Source organism: Microtus oregoni, unplaced genomic scaffold (genome assembly GCF_018167655.1).
Source record: "Microtus oregoni isolate MIOR12 unplaced genomic scaffold, Mior012 000033F_ref0000390, whole genome shotgun sequence".
In the NCBI taxonomy this organism is placed as follows: Eukaryota; Metazoa; Chordata; class Mammalia; order Rodentia; family Cricetidae; genus Microtus; species Microtus oregoni.
The window spans coordinates 17,468,339-17,488,106 of record NW_024543092.1 but is presented as its reverse complement, the minus strand read 5'-3'; the positions used below and the strand labels follow the sequence as shown (position 1 = coordinate 17,488,106).

At 45.6% G+C, this 19,768-nt stretch overlaps 1 protein-coding gene across 1 annotated transcript in view; it reads right to left on the bottom strand.

The window, feature by feature from the left end:
- Positions 1-3,014: 3,014 nt before the first annotated feature.
- Positions 3,015-19,768, bottom strand: part of Fndc1 (fibronectin type III domain containing 1) — a 134,842-nt gene continuing 118,088 nt past the window's right edge. The window contains exons 16-22 of the mRNA XM_041679991.1: positions 19,189-19,419; positions 15,889-15,997; positions 10,122-10,201; positions 8,108-8,137; positions 6,769-6,930; positions 5,819-5,941; positions 3,015-3,739 (exon numbers count right to left, since the gene is read on the bottom strand). Coding sequence (XP_041535925.1) covers positions 3,624-3,739; positions 5,819-5,941; positions 6,769-6,930; positions 8,108-8,137; positions 10,122-10,201; positions 15,889-15,997; positions 19,189-19,419 — 851 coding nt within the window. The 3' untranslated portion in view covers positions 3,015-3,623. The remainder of the gene's footprint in view (positions 3,740-5,818; positions 5,942-6,768; positions 6,931-8,107; positions 8,138-10,121; positions 10,202-15,888; positions 15,998-19,188; positions 19,420-19,768) is intronic.

Genomic DNA, 19,768 nt, shown 5'->3' with positions numbered 1-19,768 from the left:
TATTATATATCAGTCTCTCTACCTATCATTCTTTTAAAAATATTTATACATCGTGTCTTTGTGTATAAAGGTCCATGTGTGTGCTTGTCCCCATGGAGGCCAGGAGAGGGTATCAGATCCCCTGGATCTAGAGTTATAGGAGATCGTGAGCCACCAAATGGAATGTGGGTGCTGGGAACCAAACTTCCATCCTCTGCAAGAGGAGCAAGTGCTCATCACTGCTGAGCCATGTCTCTAGCCCCTTGTCTGTCTGTCTTATTGGTTAGTTCACCCTGGAGATCACTCCTGATTTGCTTCTGATGTTTCAGTCTCTTGTTCCCAAGTCACTAGTCTTCTCCTGAGAGTGGAGAAAGAAGCCAGATCGCAGCCTCTGTGGGGAGAGCACTGCAGATTATATACTTTCTAAAAATGTTTTTTGGGTTACCCTCAATCTGGCACCATGAAAGGTATTTCGATGCTGGCTAGTGTAGAAACTAAGGCATCTTCATTAACAATCTCTATTATGTGTGAGAGCCTCCCAGAACTACTGAAAGATCCCTACGTAGTTTGCAAACTGAATTTGGATAAGCATACAGTTGTCTCTCTGAAGCAGGTCTACACAACCTTGTGACACTGCAGGGTAACTGTCATCCACAGAATTCACACTTGAGACCTGTTCACCAGACCTATAGAAAATGCAAAAGCTTTCACAATGTTTTATCTAAACACACAATTTTGGGGGTGGGGAGTAGACCTCAGTCGTAGTGCCTTGGCAACATGCATCCCAGGAGCTGCAGGATGTTTGAGAAGTTCTAGCTTTTTCTCAGGCTATTTTCTTTGTTGTTGCCACTGTGCAATGGGCGCTGTAGAATGTCACAGGCTGGTCTTGAGTTGCAGAAAGCCAGACACATGAGGTTTTACCGCAGCACGGTGAAGGGTCTGAAAACCACCAGCCCCCCACTCCTGCACCGCACTCTGCCTGTGGTTTATGTCAGGAGTGGCCCTCAGACCCATCAGCCCTTTCTTCCAGCTCATGTTCCTCTCAGCTCCTCTGATGCTGCCACTTCGGTGCAAGAAGACAAGCCCTTGGGTACACTCATCCATTGCTGGTGGAAATGCAAACTTGTGCAACCACTTTGGAAAGCAGTGTGGTGGTTTATCAGGAAATTCGGGATCAACCTACCCCTGGACCCAGCAATACCACTCTTGGGAATATACCCAAGAGATGCCCTATCATACAACAAAAGTATTTGTTCAACTATGTGCATAGCAGCATTGTTTGTAATATCCAGAACCTGGAAACAACCTAGATGCCCTTCAATGGAAGAATGGATGAAGAAAGTATGGAATATATACACATTAGAGTACTACTCAGCAGTAAATAACAATAACTTCCTGAATTTTGCATGCACAGAAATAGAAAACACTATCCTGAGTGAGGTAAGCCAGACCCAAAAAGAGGAACATGGGATGTACTCACTCATAATTGGTTTCTAGCCATAAATAAAGGATATTGAGCCTATAATTCATGATCCTAGAGAAGCTAAATAAGAAGGTGAACCCAAAGAAAAACATATAGTCACCCTCCTGGCGATGAAAGGAGACAGAGACAGAGTCCCACATTGGAGCACCAGACTGAAACCCCAAAGTCCAAATCAGGAGCAGAAGGAGAGAGAGCACGAACAAGGAACTCAGGACCATGAGGGGTGCACCCACACAATGAGATAATGGAGATGTTCTATCGGGAACTCACCAAGGTCAGCTGGCCTGGATCTGAAAAAGTCTGGGATAAAACCAGACTCGCTGAACATAGCAGACAATGAGGACTGCTGAGAAGTCAAGAACAATGGCACTGGGTTTTGATCCTACTGCACGTACTGGCTTTGTGGGAGCCTAGACCTGGAAGGAGATGGGAGGTCCTTGGACTCCCCACAGAGCAGGGAACCCTGACTGCTCTTCGGGCTGATGAGAGAGGGGGAGTTGATTGGGGGAGGGGGAGGGAAATGGGAGGCAGTGACGGGGAGGAGACAGAAATCTTTAATAAATAAATAATAATAATAATAATAAAGAAGACAAGCCCTTCATTCACAGGGCTAGCTGGGGCACATAGGAAAGACAGACACATTTGCAACAGTGGAAACAAAGGCTCTAAATGAACCTCTGTGCCAGAGTCCAGGGAGGAAGATTCTTCTACTTCAGGAATAGACAGAGAGACAGAAACGAAAATTGAGTTTTTAAAGATATGACTTTAAAATCATGTTTAAAAAGATATGACTTTAAAATCACGTTAAACTAAAGTATTCATTAGTCTGGAAACACATTAGATAAAGGGGCAGGTAAGAACTCAGTCAGGAAAGTACATCGGGACCCAAGTTCAATACCCAGAACGCACACAAAAAACTGGGTGTGGTGGGACATCCTTGCATTCCTAGCACTGGGCAGAGGGGAGGTCAGAGACAGGCAGATCCTGAGGGCTCACTGGCCAGCCAGCCCAGAATAATTTGTTAACCCCAGCTCTCAGTGAGAAACCTTGTCTCAGCAAACAAGGGGACAGCTCCTTGGGGATGATGTCTGAGCTGATCCCTGGCCTCTCCACACACATCCACATGCCTGCATGCAAATATGCACACAAGTCTACACACACACACACACACACACACACACACACAGAGAGAGAGAGAGAGAGAGAGAGAGAGAGAGAGAGAGAGACATGTACACACACACACAGACATGTACACACACACAGAGAGACATGTACACACACACACACACACATGCTTCAACAAAGGTAATAAAGTCATCTGCCCCATGATATTAAATGACTGGAGGAAGGCACGGGTGACTGGTAATGGTGTTGTTCATCAACACCTCTGTCATGGCCCAAGTCCAGCAGCAACTACCAGAACCATGCATACCTTTGCACAGAATCTATATTCTGCAGAAAATCTATCCATGGACACCCCAGGAAGATATTAACAGACAGAACCTTTGTCCACATAGTCATCACACATTCATCTAAAGAACAAAAAGAAATTTAGCAAGTTTAATCAATATTCTTGACGAGTGTAGATATGTATATGCATATATACATACACATATATATCAAAATTGAGAATTTACAAATAGGATTTGAAGCACCTTGCCCAGTGGTGGATAAGTCTTTAGTATAAATCTCAAAGGGAGTGTGTTTTCTTTGGTAATTTCAGTAATTCAATTCTACGTCATACAGACAGGTGTGAAGCTTAAACTCAGCTGCTTCAAAGACGAGAAAAGCAGAAAGCATTCTGTAAAGCAAACACAGCATGCCAGTGCCGTTCCCTGGAGATCCTGGAGTATCCAAATTTTGTGCCGGAAGAGTCTGGAAGTCACACTGGATCTGCTGCTAGGTTGATGTCTGTGGAATGTGTGATTACAGATAAGGCATGAAGAAGAAGTTTCAGCAAAACCGAATTCTCTTTATAGTCCAGACCAAGAAATGTGGCCGAATTCTGACCGAAGAGGATCAGATGCTCTGTGTCCACCCTGTGGCCTCCTGATACCCTGCGACGTTGGGCTTGGAACACTGTCTTTCTCTTGCCCACAGTCCCTAGTGCAAGTTAGTCAAGCAGGCTGGAGGGTGAGTTTGCAGCAAGCTGGTCCGGTGGTTACCACTTTCCCGGAATGGAGACTCCACACTCATACCAGCCCACGTAGTAGTAGGGGGTTCCAAAGCCAATGTTGCCAAAGCTGACAGGCTCCTGGCGGTACTGGCGGTAGTAGCCTGGAAAGGCAGTGGGAAAGAAAGAGAAAGAAGATGGTCAAAGTCACTGATGGGAAACATCTGATCCTGCAGTCTGGGTGTTAGTTGTGAGTACACTTGGCCAGTTCTATGTGTCGTCATAATACTAGATCTACCCCATCATGTTTCATGGGGAATAATCCAGATCTTCTCTCACTTATCACAAGAGAACGTGATTTTAGCCAATCACTAGTGAGCACTCACTGTGCAGTGTACCCGGTCTGGGGAAACTGAACAGCACTCACCCCCATCCTGTTCGCTGAGGTCAGAGCTTCCAGCTCCCCAGAGTTGCGCAGCTCAAGATTTAAGCCCCAGAACCTAGAGTAGACTTTTAGACCTTTCCAGAAAAAAATCTGAGCATTGCCAACTCCTTGATGTAGAAGGATGTTCTGGTAGCCTCAAGATGTTTTGGGGGGCTCGATGGCTCTCACATTTAGCCTTATTTACTTTACTCTTATCAAATAAAGGCTAGCTTCCACTGTACCAGTGAGCATGTTAACCAGCCATGGTTAGTACCACAACCTTAGCTCTTAGTCACAGAGGAGCCTGATAACACGGGACTGTAACAGATGCTAGGGCACTGCGAGAGCTAAAAAGATATGGGGTGTACGTTGAGATGAACTGAGCCGGCTTACATATTTGACCTAACAGTACTCTAGACATTCCCACTGAAGCATTGCTAGATGAGGTTATAATTTAAATCAGCAGACAAAGAAGATTATCTCTATAATGTGGCCCCACCTAATCAGGTAAAAATCTTAACCAAAATGACAATTAAGTATTAATAAAAAGTCTAGAGAGGAAGTGGAGGACTGTGCCACTCCACAGCCTCTGTCAGACTTGCAGAATAGTGTGAAGTCTTCCCGAGTCTTAGTTTTTGTCCCACCTACTGCAGGCTGGAAATGCCACCCTCCCCCACCCCTGCATCTACAGTCACCTGAAGCATTTGTCTATAGTAACTCTAAGAAGTAGACAAATCCCATTGGTTCTTTATTCTAGATGCAAGATTCTAAATATGCTTATTTTGCTGCCTGTGTATTTTAATCATTAGAAAATGGGTAATTCATTGTGTTGGTATTTTTATCAACTTGACACAAGCCAGGGTCATTGGAGAGGAAGGAACTTCAACTGAGAAGATTTTTCCATCAGATTGTCAGCAAACTGAGCAAGTCAATGAGCAACACTCTTCCATGGCCACTGCCTCCAGGTTCCTGCCCTGCTTGAGTTCCTGCCTGGACTTTCTTTGATGATAGTCTATGACCAGGATGTGTAAGCCAAATAAACCCTTTCATCTCCACATTGCCTTTTGGTCATGGTATTTTATCACAGCAATAGAAACTAAACCGAGATGCTCATGTAAAATCCACATATTTTTCCACAAAGAAGAAACCTATAGATCAGCACGTCATATCCTGAATGTACACCATCAGCAAGAGTTGAGTGTACCATGCAAAGATGCTGGACTGCTTCCAGCTGCTGCTGGTTCGCATGGCCGGCTGGGCTCATCTGTGACATCCCACAGTGTTCCCACCTCACAGTGCATCATCAGAGAGCTGGTGCCCTGACCCTGAAGCCTCTTCTGGTGGGTTTCATGCTTGCTCTTCACTCAAGTTGAACTCCGCTGTTCACTGTTCATGTTCATTCATGTTGTAAGATTCCGCTCACACTGCCTCTCCTAACAACCAAATTCATACGCTCACCAAGAACACAATCCCTCGAGAAGAGGACAGCCAGGAGGCATAATCTGCTGTTATTTACACTTCACATTGCCCACCATTGTTCACCTTCCACACAGTTGCTTGCTCTTTCTGGGGACAGAGCTTATTTCTGAGAACAGGGTTGGGGTCTTATATACTCCTCTGTATTCCCGGTTTCTCAAGGCCAGCATATGGTGGTAGTACTTTAATTCCTCAATTCCTTATTTTTACCCTTTATGATCCAAAGTGCTCCCAACATTAATCTCTAAATTTTAGGTCAAAGGCAGAGCTACCACGTATTTTCTCATTATAACAATTTTCCTCTCCCACCCACAGAATAAGACAGCAGCTTTGTCCTTCTTACCTTGAATAGTGGGGAGAGCTTCCACATAAGACTGAGGCCCTGTTCTTCCATCCAGATGTGAATCCACAAACTGACAATGGTCTTCGCCTCTCCCCCAGCTGTCTCCAATGCTGTAGAATGTGTCTGTGTGAGGGCATATCACAGGTCAGTGACTACTGGAGAGTGTCATAGCTGGCTTACAACTTAGAACAAGCATTGGAGACTGTTTGAATTATTGAAATCATGTGTTCCATAGTTTCCATGTCTGAAAAATGTTTGTAATAGCACAAATGTGATTAAGTGTGAGAAGCCCCCAAGATCTTGTATACTAAACACTTAACATATGCCTGTATATGAACAATACAGGCAGCTCCACCCTGCAAATAATGGACCTTTTAATCCTCAGCTTTCAAGAGGGAAGTTTAGAAGCCAGACGTGTCTGTATAATTAGAAGAAACTTCCCACACAGCTGCAGGCACGAGGTGCTGTCCATGGTGCTGAAGCACAACTTGGGGTTGGACAACTCTGTTTCCCACACTGGGATCCGGAAGATGATTGCGCAATCTCTCCCAGAGATTTTGAAGGGAGAGAAAATGGGTGAAAGAGATGAATGGAGACACACAAAGATGGAGACAGAGAGAGAACAAGATAGGGAGAGACTGGTGATGAGATGAAGCAGATAAATTTCGAGAGATGAGGATGGAAGGGAAGACTTTGGTTTTGACAAACCTATTCTTTCTAGCAAGAAAAAGAAACAAATTAAAAACTGATCAGGCCAGTTGGTTTTGGATTTCATGCCCCAAATGCAGTGGGCACCTATGTATAAAGCTAGCCACCCCAAAGCGGAATCTACAAAACTGGTTTGCACCAAAGTCCTCACAGTCCCAGACCTCAGACACATCCTAAGGCATCTGCTTTCCGAGTCAGTGCCCAGCAGAAGTTCACCACAGCCACCCAAGCGCCAGACCTACCTTTCAGGTTGTCGCTGAGGTAGATCTTATATCTTAGTGAGTTACAAAGAATGACTCCCACAAACTTTTTGTACCACGTCCGCTTCACATACTGCCGACCATGGCAGTCAGTGTTGCTGGGGTCATGCTTGAAAGCAAATGGGATCCAGATGGGCTCACCACCTTGACAACACAAAACACATGCTCTAAGGTACGGCGGGTTCCAGGGGCTATCAGACACAAACTATCAGGAAACTGGGCATTTCCTCGGGGCCTTCCTTCCTCTTAGGGCTTCTCTGAGCATATGTGCATGCATTATCTATTTCCCCTTTCTTATTCAATGCTAGAGTACAACTGAAGTTCTAAAAATGTCTCCTTAAGGCTCATGCATTAGAGGCTTGGTCTGCCTGCTTCTTATGGGCCATGGAGAGATTATTGGATCAAGCAGGTCCTAAGGTCATTGTGGGTTAACCCATTCACTGATAGACTCAAACCTGAGTGAAGGAGAAGCCTGGGGAAAGATACAGGTAACCAGAGCATGGCTGTGAAGGGCCCCCTTCTCCCACCTGCCTGCCTGCTGTGAAGAGCAGCTTTGCTGCCCTACCTCCCGCTACAAGGTTGCACCTCACCTTAGACCTGGGATCGAGGGAACCAAGTGACTGTGCTCTGGAATCTCCAAAACCATAAACCAAAACTAAATCCTTCTCCTTTGGTTTTCTTGGGGTTTTGTCATGACAACAAAAAGCTAAGTACCACATTAAAAAAAAAAAACCTAGAGTATTTAAGATCTTGCAATTTCAACAAAGGGTTCTCAATGCTAATGGCAGCCGTAAGCCTCAAGGAAAAGCAGCTGTATTGGCATATTTGACCCTTGGGACAGGGCACAGTACCCCAAGTCCCTATGCCTAAGTCATGCTCTTTTGGTCACTCCTTATTCCTGTTGAACTAGAAACACAGGTTTATTCAGTTGGTTGGCTGAGGAGGGCAAACCACCCTCAAATACTTGCAGTTTGTCACATTTTTGTCACATTAAAATGCTCAAAAAACATGTAGACAAAGTGCCTATTTTATAGGTGTTGGCTATTCCATCATAGTTTTTCATAGATACCAACAGCTATAGTCCTACTAAAGTTATTATATTTCCAAGTTATTCTCTTCCACAAAGAAAATAGAGGGTGGATGAATCGAAGTTGTCAGAAAAAAAATCACATAGATGTAAAATGTCCCACCGTCTCTCCCTGTGGGTCATCATGGTGACTGCACATCTTAAAGTCACATCAACCTGTGGGTCGTCATGGTGACTGTACATCTTACAGTCACATCAACCTGAGCATTAGAATCCTCAAGATGAGAAACTCACCTGGTGGCCTCACAACAAGCAGAGGATTGTCTGTGGATGAAAAAAGAAATAATTGGCTTTGTAGCATGCATTGCGGTTATAAAAATGCTGAAACACTGACGATAATTAAAAGAGCTAACCAAATTGGAATAGAGAGAAAATAATGTTTTGTCAGATACCGAAGTTTCCCAGAATGAAAGAATACTTTCATTCTATAAGTATTTTCTCTTGAGAAATACTCTTAGTCAACTGCCTTGTTTTTGACACAGAAGCTGTAAGTTTCTGGGAGAGACAATGGTTTGAAATTGTGCGCTATAAAAGCAATCAGTACTTCAGACTGGCAAGATGGTTCAGTAAGTAAGCCGACCCTGACAACCTGGCTTTTACCCCAGGATCTACCTGGTGGAAGAAGAGAACCAGCCCTTGAAAGCTGCCCTCTAACCTCCACTGTGGCCTGCACACACATGCTCTCACATGCACACTGTGGTGTGCACACACATGCTCTCATATGCACACCCTGGCATGCGCATACATGCTCTCTCGCATGCACACCGTGGTGACACATTCTCTCTCTCTCTCTCTCTCTCTCTCTCTCTCTCTCTCTCACACACACACACACACACACACACACACACACACACAAATGCACATTCAAAATTAAAGAAATAAATCATGTAAAAACTTTATTAAGCTTCATATTTAGGGAGGTCTGGTGATTTATGAGAAGGTTCTGTATACTACAATATCACACACGATTCCATTCTTTAGTGTTTACCCAAGAGAAGGCAAATTACAAACCCAAGCACTTGTATATAGATACTTAGAGCATCTTTGTAATTAACACACAGTAGAACAAACTTCAATTGCAGCAGATTGGGCTGAATGGAGATATTGTGGTGCAGCTGCACAAAGAAATACAGACCAATGATGAAAGGGAAACAAAGGACTAACATGCACAGTGCGTGGATGATTCTGACAGAACCTGACACAGGGGTCTACACTCTAGTAACATACACAGTGCATGGGTGATTCTGACAGAACCCAGCACAGGAGTCTCCACTCTAGGGCACTTACGTCAAATCCTCAATGACGTGAACTCATTGGAGAGAGCAAAGGGTGCAGGACAATAGGAAGAAGCTGCTGGCGGTGACAGACATGCTTCCTGTCTGGACAGTGACCAGGGCTAAATATAGCTCAAAATCTATGACACTTATTATTTTAAAACTATCTATGCTTTAGCTGCAAAAATCACTTCCGAGAGTGTGTAATTTGCTTTTAAAGAAATTTTGCTTCAGAAAAAAATCATTTTTAGGTGGTGTTGGGCTCAAACCCGTGCCTTCTGGTATGCTGGGCCAGCACTCCGCCTCATGTTCCTGGGACCCATGCAGGAACCTGGCCTTACAGAGCCTGAGAGCTTGGCCTTCCAGCACTCCAAATACAAGAACATGTGGGATAGTGTATTAAGACAGAATAGGAGCTCAACTCTAAGTGTGTGTTACAGGCATCTCTGCCCCTTCGTAGAGATCCTAGAAGAAGACTTGGATATCTGGAGAAACCGCTGTCTCCTATGACATCTAAGGTGAATGTTACCAGAGGGTGGCTCCCGCCTATAATCTCAGGACTCAAGTAGCCTGAGACCAGCCTTAACTAGTTAATCAGTTCCAGGTCAGCCTTGGCTACTCTGTTGCAATAAAACCAAAACCAACCAAACAAATAATAAAAATCCAGCAACAAAGAAAGCTCTGAAACTGTTTTATACCAGTGAGTCAAAACTATCTTTAGATTGAAAACTAAATTTGCTTTTCCTTTCATTAGAACTCGACCTCAGTTATTTTCTAACCTAGCAGAGGTGGGGGTGGGGTGGGAAGGGGGTGGAGGGTGGGGTGGGATGCTTGTTTTAAATTATTAAAAGAAACCTGATCTCACCCAGAAGATAAGATATTTTCTTGTCTTAATTTTCACTATACCAATAGCCATCATTATGATCATTTATTTCACGTTTCAAACAGTAAAACAAAGAAGAATGTGCCCATACCTGATTCCGTAACAAATGAGACCGAAGGGCTGACAGGCCCATAGCCATGAGGATTTTTGGCTTGAACTTTGAAATAGTATCTGAAATTGAAAGAAAGTATCTTTTAAAAGAGAAATTTATTTGACTTCTGAGTCATGAGACAGATTCCCAACCTCCCAAGTATGCTTCTGTAGTAACTCTAGAATCCTGCTTGTCTGTATTTACACACATACACACCACACACACATGCACACACCAAACACACAGCACACACACTACACATATACACCACACACCACACCACACACACACACACAGACACACACCTTACACACATACACACATACCACACCACACCCCCATACACCACACACACACCACACACACATACCTTACACTTACACACACTTACCACATCATACCTCCATACACCACACACACACACACACATTCATGCATACACACAGCTGGTCATTCATCCTCATATATTTTTTACTAAACTTTTTCATTTTTGATGATGTCTTGAAATAGTACAATTAACACAGCCCAGGCAGGTGGCTGAGGGGATGGAATAGAAAATTAGACTGATAGCTGCTCAGAGAGCATTTCCTGGATCATACAGGCAGGCACTGGGTATCTTTTCAAGCTCATCCCTTAAAAACCCGATTAAGACTCAGGTGCCAGTATAAACTCCAAGAAAGAGGAGCTGGTCCAACAAAACACAGAGTAGAAGTCAAATATTAACCTAACATCTCAGACTCCATGGTGGGTCCAACAATAACGTGACTTGTGACTAGCAGGAAAGTTCTCTTGTGTCCTGTAAAGATTTGTATTGGTTTAATAAAATGCTGATTGGCCAGTAGCCAGGCAGGAAATATAGGTGGGCAATCAGACTAGGAGAATTCTGGGAAGAAGAAAGGCTCAGTCTGCAGTGACCACCCAGATGCAGAGGAAGCAAGATGAGAATGCCTCACTGGGTAAGGTACCAAGCTACATGGCTAAATATAGAGAAGAATCATGGGTTAATTTAAGTTGTAAGTGCTAGTTAATAATAAGCCTGAGCTAATAAGCCAACTGGTTTATAATTAATATAAGCCTCGGTGTGTTTTGTTCAGACTGAATGACTGCAGAACTGGGCAGGACAGAAACTTCCATCTGTAGGAAAGTGTGGCTAGGGCTTATCCTTCTCAGAGGAACTAACAAGATGATCCTGCCTTGAGCTTTGGCACCTTCAGGAAAGAGAAGCCTGTTCAGGAAGAGGAGAGAGGCTTTACTGAAACGATCAAAATTTGCCTCAGAACAGAGAATATTCTAGGAAGCATTGTTTGAGTTGGCTAGCTCATAGAGAAGGAAAAGAAGTTCCTAAGCATCTTACTTTGCCAATACTGATGCTCAAAGAAGAACTGGGGATCAGCACATCGGCTGGAACCTCTCCTTTCTCTGCAGTTCCACATAGCATAAGGCTACCGTAGGACCCGTGAATGATGGCTCTTGGAACCTTAGAAATAGCATTTTCCTCTAGTTTTTGGCCAGAAGGAATGTCTCACTTAACTGTCTCAAAGTTCTTGGCCTGGTTAAGTCAGGCACACAGGTTCATGTGCTGATTAGAAGACAGTACAAAGTTTTAGGGAAGGGCTGTTTACATATGGAGGGTACCACTGACTCCTGGTCACAGGCCACAGGTAAGATCATCACACAGGCCACAGGTAAGAACATCACACAGGCCACAGGTAAGATCATCACACAGGCCACAGGTAAGATCATCACACAGGCCACAGGTAAGAACATCACACAGGCCACAGGCCACAGGTAAGAACATCACACAGGCCACAGGTAAGAACATCACACAGGCCACAGGTAAGAACATCACGCAGGCCACAGGTAAGAACATCACACAGGCCACAGGTAAGATCATCACACAGGCCACAGGTAAGAACATCACACAGGCCACAGGTAAGATCATCACACAGGCCACAGGTAAGAACATCACACAGGCCACAGGCCACAGGTAAGAACATCACACAGGCCACAGGTAAGATCATCACACAGGCCACAGGTAAGAACATCACGCAGGCCACAGGTAAGAACATCACACAGGCCACAGGCCACAGGTAAGAACATCACGCAGGCCACAGGTAAGAACATCACACAGGCCACAGGTAAGATCATCACACAGGCCACAGGTAAGATCATCACACAGGCCACAGGTAAGAACATCACGCAGGGCACAGGTAAGAACATCACGCAGGCCACAGGTAAGCACATCACACAGGCCACAGGCCACAGGTAAGAACATCACACAGGCTACAGGCCACAGGTAAGAACATCACACAGGCCACAGGCCACAGGTAAGATCATCACACAGGCCACAGGTAAGAACATCACACAGGCCACAGGTAAGCACATCACACAGGCCACAGGCCACAGGTAAGCACATCACACAGGCCACAGGTAAGCACATCACACAGGCCACAGGTAAGAACATCACACAGGCCACAGGTAAGATCATCACACAAGCCACAGGTAAGATCATCACACAGGCCACAGGTAAGCACATCACACAGACCACAGGCCACAGGTAAGAACATCACACAGACCACAGGTAAGAACATCACACAGGCCACAGGTAAGAACATCACACAGGCCACAGGTAAGATCATCACACAGGCCACAGGTAAGAACATCACACAGGCCACAGGCCACAGGTAAGAACATCACACAGGCCACAGGCCACAGGTAAGAACATCACACAGGCCACAGGTAAGAACATCACACAGGCCACAGGCCACAGGTAAGTACATCATCACAGGCACCTCTGGCCGCACAGCACACGGAGACATTTTCCCATGGTCTGAATGAAGAAGAGAAAAGCCACTTGGTAAAATCTGAAGTTATCCACATATTGATTCTATTCATTTCAATTCTTTTTTTTTTAAAAAGATATGCACAATTAAGAACACATTTCCAAATCTCAATGGACCCAGCAGTGTGTGTTTCTTGATTAGTCACACTCTCGATCAGTGGCTGTGGAGACACTTAGGGAAAAACTCCAATGGCAGTTCCAACAGTGGGTTGGCACACATCATCCATTCTACTTGAATTTTGCAAAGACTTTTTTCTTAAAAGAGAAGCCATTTAAAAATGAGGAGTCCTATCTTTGTTCAGAAGCCACACGGGACACCTGTGCTGAGTAGTTCCTCACATCCCTGAAGGGACTGCCCTAAAGCTCTTATACAATCTTTCTACTGTAAAATAGGATTTTAAAATACACAGACTCCGAAGAGCTATGGCCGGGTCCTTGTTTGGAAAAAAATAATAGGTTATGCTGTAAGTCACCAAGGCTCATGTTTAGACTCTGGCTCCTCCTCTGAGTGCGGTGATTCCTTGTCTCTCCCGAGGACTCTAGGGCTGGTTATCAAAGGTCCTGAGCACTGGGGTGGACTGCCAAAGAGGCTGCCCAATGGGTACCAGCTCAGCATGCCGCTCCGTGTGCAGGGGGGGATGAGTTTCTGTTCATTGTATTCATACTGCTCAGACTGTTTGCAGCTGCTGTTCACATGGGTTCTGAGGAAATTTGATGAGAGAAGGTCCTATACTATACCCTACCTGCATCTCCATCCCAAGAGCCAACAACCCATGCTTGCTTGGAGGAGGCAGAAGAACCTGGGTGCATGGGGCAGATGGAGCCTGGGCACACGGGGCAGAAGAACCTGGGCACACAGGGCAGATGAAGCCTGGGCACATGGGGCAGATGGAGCCTGGGCACACAGGGCAGATGGAGCCTGGGTGCATGGAGCAGAAGAGCCTGGGTGCACTGGGTAGATGGAACCTGGACGCACAGGGCAGATGGGGCCTGGGTGCATGGAGCAGAAGAGCCTGGACACACAGGGCAGATGGAGCCTGGGCGCATGGGGCAGATGGAGCCCAGTACTGTCCATCTTCCTCTCATCCTCATTCTCTTTTGAGACTTTCCATCTTCCTAGAACATTTCAAGCTTTGGGGCCCCCTCTTCCTGGAGCAATTTTGCCTCAGCCCACCTTACCTCACCTTACCTGTTTGTTCTCTGGTTTAACTGCTGTGCACTTCAGACCTAACTTTCTCAGGCTCTTACAAAACTAGCCCTGGGCTCATAAGAATAGGGAGGCCCCTATTGTGTACTCTCCATAAACTTCCTCAAGACACTGACTGTGGAAGTCTGTATCTGTATTGTTTGTCCTTCTTAACATCTGTCCCCGTCTTCCCACAATAAACCCATGAGGACAGCACTCTGAATTTTATGAGGGCTGCATCCGGTTCACCGCCATGTCCCAAACCCTGGCTCAAAATAAACAGGAAGAATCGCTTGAATGAAGTTTGGACTCAGAGCTGTGGTCAGAACAAGGACCCCTTCACCTTATGCTACCATCACCTGGCAGTCAAAATGCCAGAAATCCAATATGGCAGCAAAATATATGGGAAGAACATTGGACACAGGCAGGGAGAGGTCAGGAGACAAAGATTTGACTTATGCTGCAAATGCTCATGTAGCAAACACACTGGAAGGCATCGTCCAGCGTTTTGATATGTCTGGTGGCAGTGCTGTCGACGTAAGAAATCCCTGCACACAGAAACACACACACACACACACACACACACACACACACACACTGACCCTATTTCACCTGATCCTGTTGCTTTTATTTCCTCTGATTAACTTTCATTGCTGGTCAACATTCATTTCATTAGAAAGGAATGAAGCACTTTCTCCGTTCCCAGACTTATTGCTTCATGTCATTTGCCAAATCCTGCAGTTCATAACAGTTTATGGAAGCTTGGTTCCAGAGAGCCTAAATGGCACATTAAAATGTCACAGGGAGTGCTCCCAGCTTTGGGGAAGTCTCCTGGTAGCAGGGCTCTAGCCAGATTCTGTCCCCTCTAGCACATGTCTGCTGCATTTCTCTGTGGCTCTGCCTGTGGCAGCTCCTTTGAGCTCCTTTCTGCAAGCCTGCTGGTGCTATTCAACAGTGTGCTGCTGTGGCTATCTGGATCCTACAGGCCCATTGATGTTGTGCAGTTGGCCTTAGCAAGAGTACCTGACCACAGTCATGGAAATGTTATAAACCAGGAATTCCCCCCACCCCATGCCCAGCTGACCAGTCAGTCAGTGTACTGGCACACCACTGCCTGGCCAAGGCATGCTTAGTAGGTCACTTGTGTTCATCCACCAGGTCACTTTCTGATGACCTCCCAAACCAAGTGATACAACTGGAGAATGCAGTCACGCACTCCTGTGTGGACCATATTGCCAATTTCGCACTGAGTGCCGTAAACTTTGGCCTGCAGAAGCACTAGTGCTCTGATCCAGCCACTGCTCAGTGATGGACACACACTTGTACCCTTTACTAATGCATGCAACCCACCCTTCTAGAATGCACTGAACACCTGTATCACAAAGCTTAAGTGTCAGATAATTAATACATTTGACAAATTGCTGCCCCACTAATATCGCACAGCAAGGTTGTATTAAAAACTGAATTAATTCTCTTCCAACATATAGAACAATATTCCTTCCCTCGCAGAAGGTAATGCTTGGGAAAACAAGGAATAAACCCACTTGTTAAGTAACAGCCACAATACATGCAATAATTTCTCTTAAGCAAAAGGCATGGTACATGGTAAGCCTTCATTGCTATCCTGTAAGCTAAACCAAGAATTCAGGGAAATGGCAAGACTTTGTTCCCAAGCAGATGATACTGTGACCAAGCTCACAGGTCTGACTGTATCTTTATAAGTGACCACTATGTCATACCTTGTGTTTGGCTTCAGGTTCTCAATGGGCAGGTGGGTCACTGATGAAGTCTGGGTTGACCATTTGTTCCTGATGAAGTCCTCGTAAGAGGCACTGTAGACCAAGTACCCTGGAAACAGGAAGAGGGAGGAGCCTGGTGAACATCAAGGAACCTGCCCTAGTTTGTTTTCCTGATGCTTCAATAAACACCATGACCACCAGCACCTTGGGGGAGGAAAAGACTTATTCCAGTTTACACTTCCAGGTCATACTCTATCACTAAGAAGAAAGAAACTCAAGCAGGAATTTGGAGCAGAAACCAGAGAGGAATGTTGCTTACCTGCTTGCTTCCTCCTCTGTGCTCAGCTGCCTTTCACATACAGCCCACACCCACTTGCTAGGAATTGTACCACCCACAGTGGGCTGGACTCTACCACATCAACTATCAATCAAGAAAATGTTCCGCAGCTATCTCTATGGGCCAATTGCGTAGAGGCAATGCCCCAGTTGAGACTCCCTCAGATAATTCGGGGCTGTGCCGAGAGACAGCTGAAGCTAAGAGGAAGCCAGATCACAAAGAGCTATGACAGGGAGGGGTAACGCATGCATACAGTGAGAACCTCAAGCAGAGCAAGCGTCACTGTGAGATAGGATGGTACACCTCAGTAACTTCTGATGAACCCAGATGGGGACAGCACCCTCAAGTGCTTTCTGATGTCTCACTGGTTCCTACTTCTCTTCCTTCTCTGCCACCGTCACTCTCTGGCCTCACTCAGCTCATTGGGGCTAATTACATCTAATCCTGACTTCACAGAGAAGAAAGAAGTGGGGGAAAAACAGTGTTCTGCACTTAGTATTTACTAAGCCAGACTTAGACAAATGTCCTGTTTTCTCTGTTATATGTGGAAGATAGATAGATGATAGATAGATAGATAGATAGATAGATAGATAGATAGATAGATATAGATAGATACATGATAGATAGAGATATGAGAGACAGAGATAATACATGTGTGCATGCAAAGATAATGATGATAATGGCAGATGATAGATAGATATATAGATAGACAGATAGATAGACAGACATAGAGAGCAAGAGAGATAGATGATAGAGATAGAGAGATGATAGAGATAAACAGGTAGATAGATGGATGATAGATAGAGATAGACATGATAGGTGATAGATAGATAGATAGGTAGATAGATAGATAGATAGAGATAGATAGATAGATCATATATATGACATGAAAGTAGCAGAAAGTGAGATTAATGGGGAGGGGAGAGGGTGAATATTGTCCATGGTACATTGGAAAAAAATGTGAATCTGCAAACCATCACTGTACAACAAATACATAAATAAGAACTCAAAGGATAGCCAAAGCCCAAGTTTCCTGGTAGAGATACACAATTGTTCAGTACATGAAGTGAAGAATGCTGGCAGTGAGTCCCAGGCCTGTGGGTGTGACTGAAGACTCACAGTGACCCTCACTTGTTGGTCATCATTCACCTATGATTTCCATTGCTGACCTTGATCTAGCTGTTTAAGGATAGCAGTCGTATGAGGGATCTGAAGCCAAAGAGAATAAAAGGAGATTTTTTGATCGACTTTGTGATGTGTGCTTACCCATTTGCTGGTTATGGCAGTGGGGTGATGGCTCAGAGAAAAGAGCGTCTGCTGCGCAAGCATGAGGAACTGAGGTCAGATTCCAGATGCACAGAAAGAGTGGAGTGTGGGCACATGCTTCCTATAGCCCCACTGCTGGGCAGAGTGTGGGCACATGCTTCCTATAACCCCACAGCTGGGCAGAGTGTGGGCACATGCTTCCTATAACCCCACAGCTGGGCAGAGTGTGGGCACATGCTTCCTATAACCCCACTGCTGGGCAGAGTGTGGGCACATGCTTCCTATAACCCCACAGCTGGGCAGAGTGTAGGCACATGCTTCCTATAACCCCATAGCTGGGCAGAGTGTAGGCACATTTTCTTACAACTCCACTGCTGGTGCGGAGGGGGGACACAAATAGGAAGATTAAGGAATTTGTGGTCACCACCCTTGCTAGCTCCATGTTCAGTTCCTGTCTCGAGAGAATGAGGTGGAAAGTGATAGAGCCAGGCACTTAGCATCCTCCTCTGGCTTTCCTACATATGTAACACACGTACCTACACATGTGTGCACAAACACTTCACACATATGAGAGAGAGAGAGAGAGAGAGAGAGAGAGAGAGAGAGAGAGAGAGAAAGGGGGGGGAGAGAGAGAATCTCAGGGGCTTGGTTATAGGCCTTCCTCCACTGATCTCTGCTTTCTTTTAGAAATTGCTATGCATTTCAGAGATTGGTCTCACTAGGCATACAACATGAAATGAGCAGCCGTCAGTTATGCCAAAGACTCAGGTCCCTCCTCACTGACACTTGCCCTGAATCTGGCAGGATGCGTGAGGACTGCATTTCCTGGTCCCTTACCCTGACTCTGGGACCTTCGTACAAGGTCTGTAAGAAAAACTAAACTTGGAATATTCTTGAACACTTTTCTCTCCTTAAAAGACGATGTCAGGGTCCTACAGCAAAGGCACTAGCAGTGTAGAATTACACGTGACGCTTGGGATAGACAATGTTGATCTCTAACCTCTGACACTACCCTTGCCATTGAGAGACACATCCACAGCCGACATGTCTGCCTTCCTCGTACACAGCTCACCCACAAAAGAGGAGACTGTTCGCAGAGCTCATCAATTCTCTTTCTGTGGGAACTCAGTTCAACAGACTCGCTCCCCATTGTCGTCTTGGCAGGGTCACAGAAACTCATAGGCATCTCACAGGCCAAGACCCAGAGGGACTCAAGATGCTTAGGGTTGTTCCACTTTTCCCAATGCCCACAAAAGGAATTGGGAACCACCCAGGCTGGCATGGGAGCAGCCAGCAGCACAGAAGAAGGAAACACTAAGGAATAGTTAAGTAGAAACGTTTTCATCATTCTCTCCGACAGGATTTCGGCTAACAAGTAGTTTGTGTGGCTATTTTCAGGGTAATAGGTTAAAGATATAATGATATTTATTTTCCCTGTAAGGAAATGAGTTCCAGCGAGATGACGTATTATCAGCTCAAGGTCGTATAAACCAAGCTGGAATTATAATTCAGGACCCTGGCTTCCAGCCTGTGTTCTTTATGACTCACAGGTAAGGCTTCTACTTACCTGTGCTCCCTGTGCCACCGAAAATGATGTCCGTCTTCTCCACTTTACCTGCCCCTTTGTGCATCCACCCATTCCCCTCTCCTCTCTCTACCAGGCCTGTGGGAACGCTGAGCATCTGCCTAGGACACACCTGTCACCACGTCTCCAGGGATGGCTTTGTTCCAGTCCACAATGACAAATGAGTGGCAGCCTTCCATGGCGACCACAGTGATGTTGCGGGGGGCATGCTGAGGAGGCAGCTCATTCTTCGTCAGGTCGTTTGGAATGAGTTCATCCAGGCTCTCCACTTGGAAGTGATCCAGAGCATCAGTCAGGGAGCACGGGGCTGATGGGTCCTTGCTGAGGTACGTCACATAAGGAGCTGGAAAAGACAGAGGTGTCCAGCTGGAGTTGGTTTGGTGTGTGTGGTGGTGGGGGGTTGATGGGGGACAGCAGAATCATAGCGTGTGTTCCTTGGAATCAGATCCACAGCTTAGCCTCTCCCTGCCAAGGCTCCAGAGACACCTGATGCACCTCCTGGGGCTGTGGAGACGGCTCTGTGAGTGAAGCACATGCTACTCCAGAGTAAGGGCCTCGTTTCAACCCTTAGCACCCATGTGACGGTGGAGCAGGCATGGCCACCATCCATAATCCAACATTTGGGAGGCTGAGACAAGGAACCCCTGTGGTAAGCTGGCACTATAGACTATGATAACTGGCAAGCTTTGGGC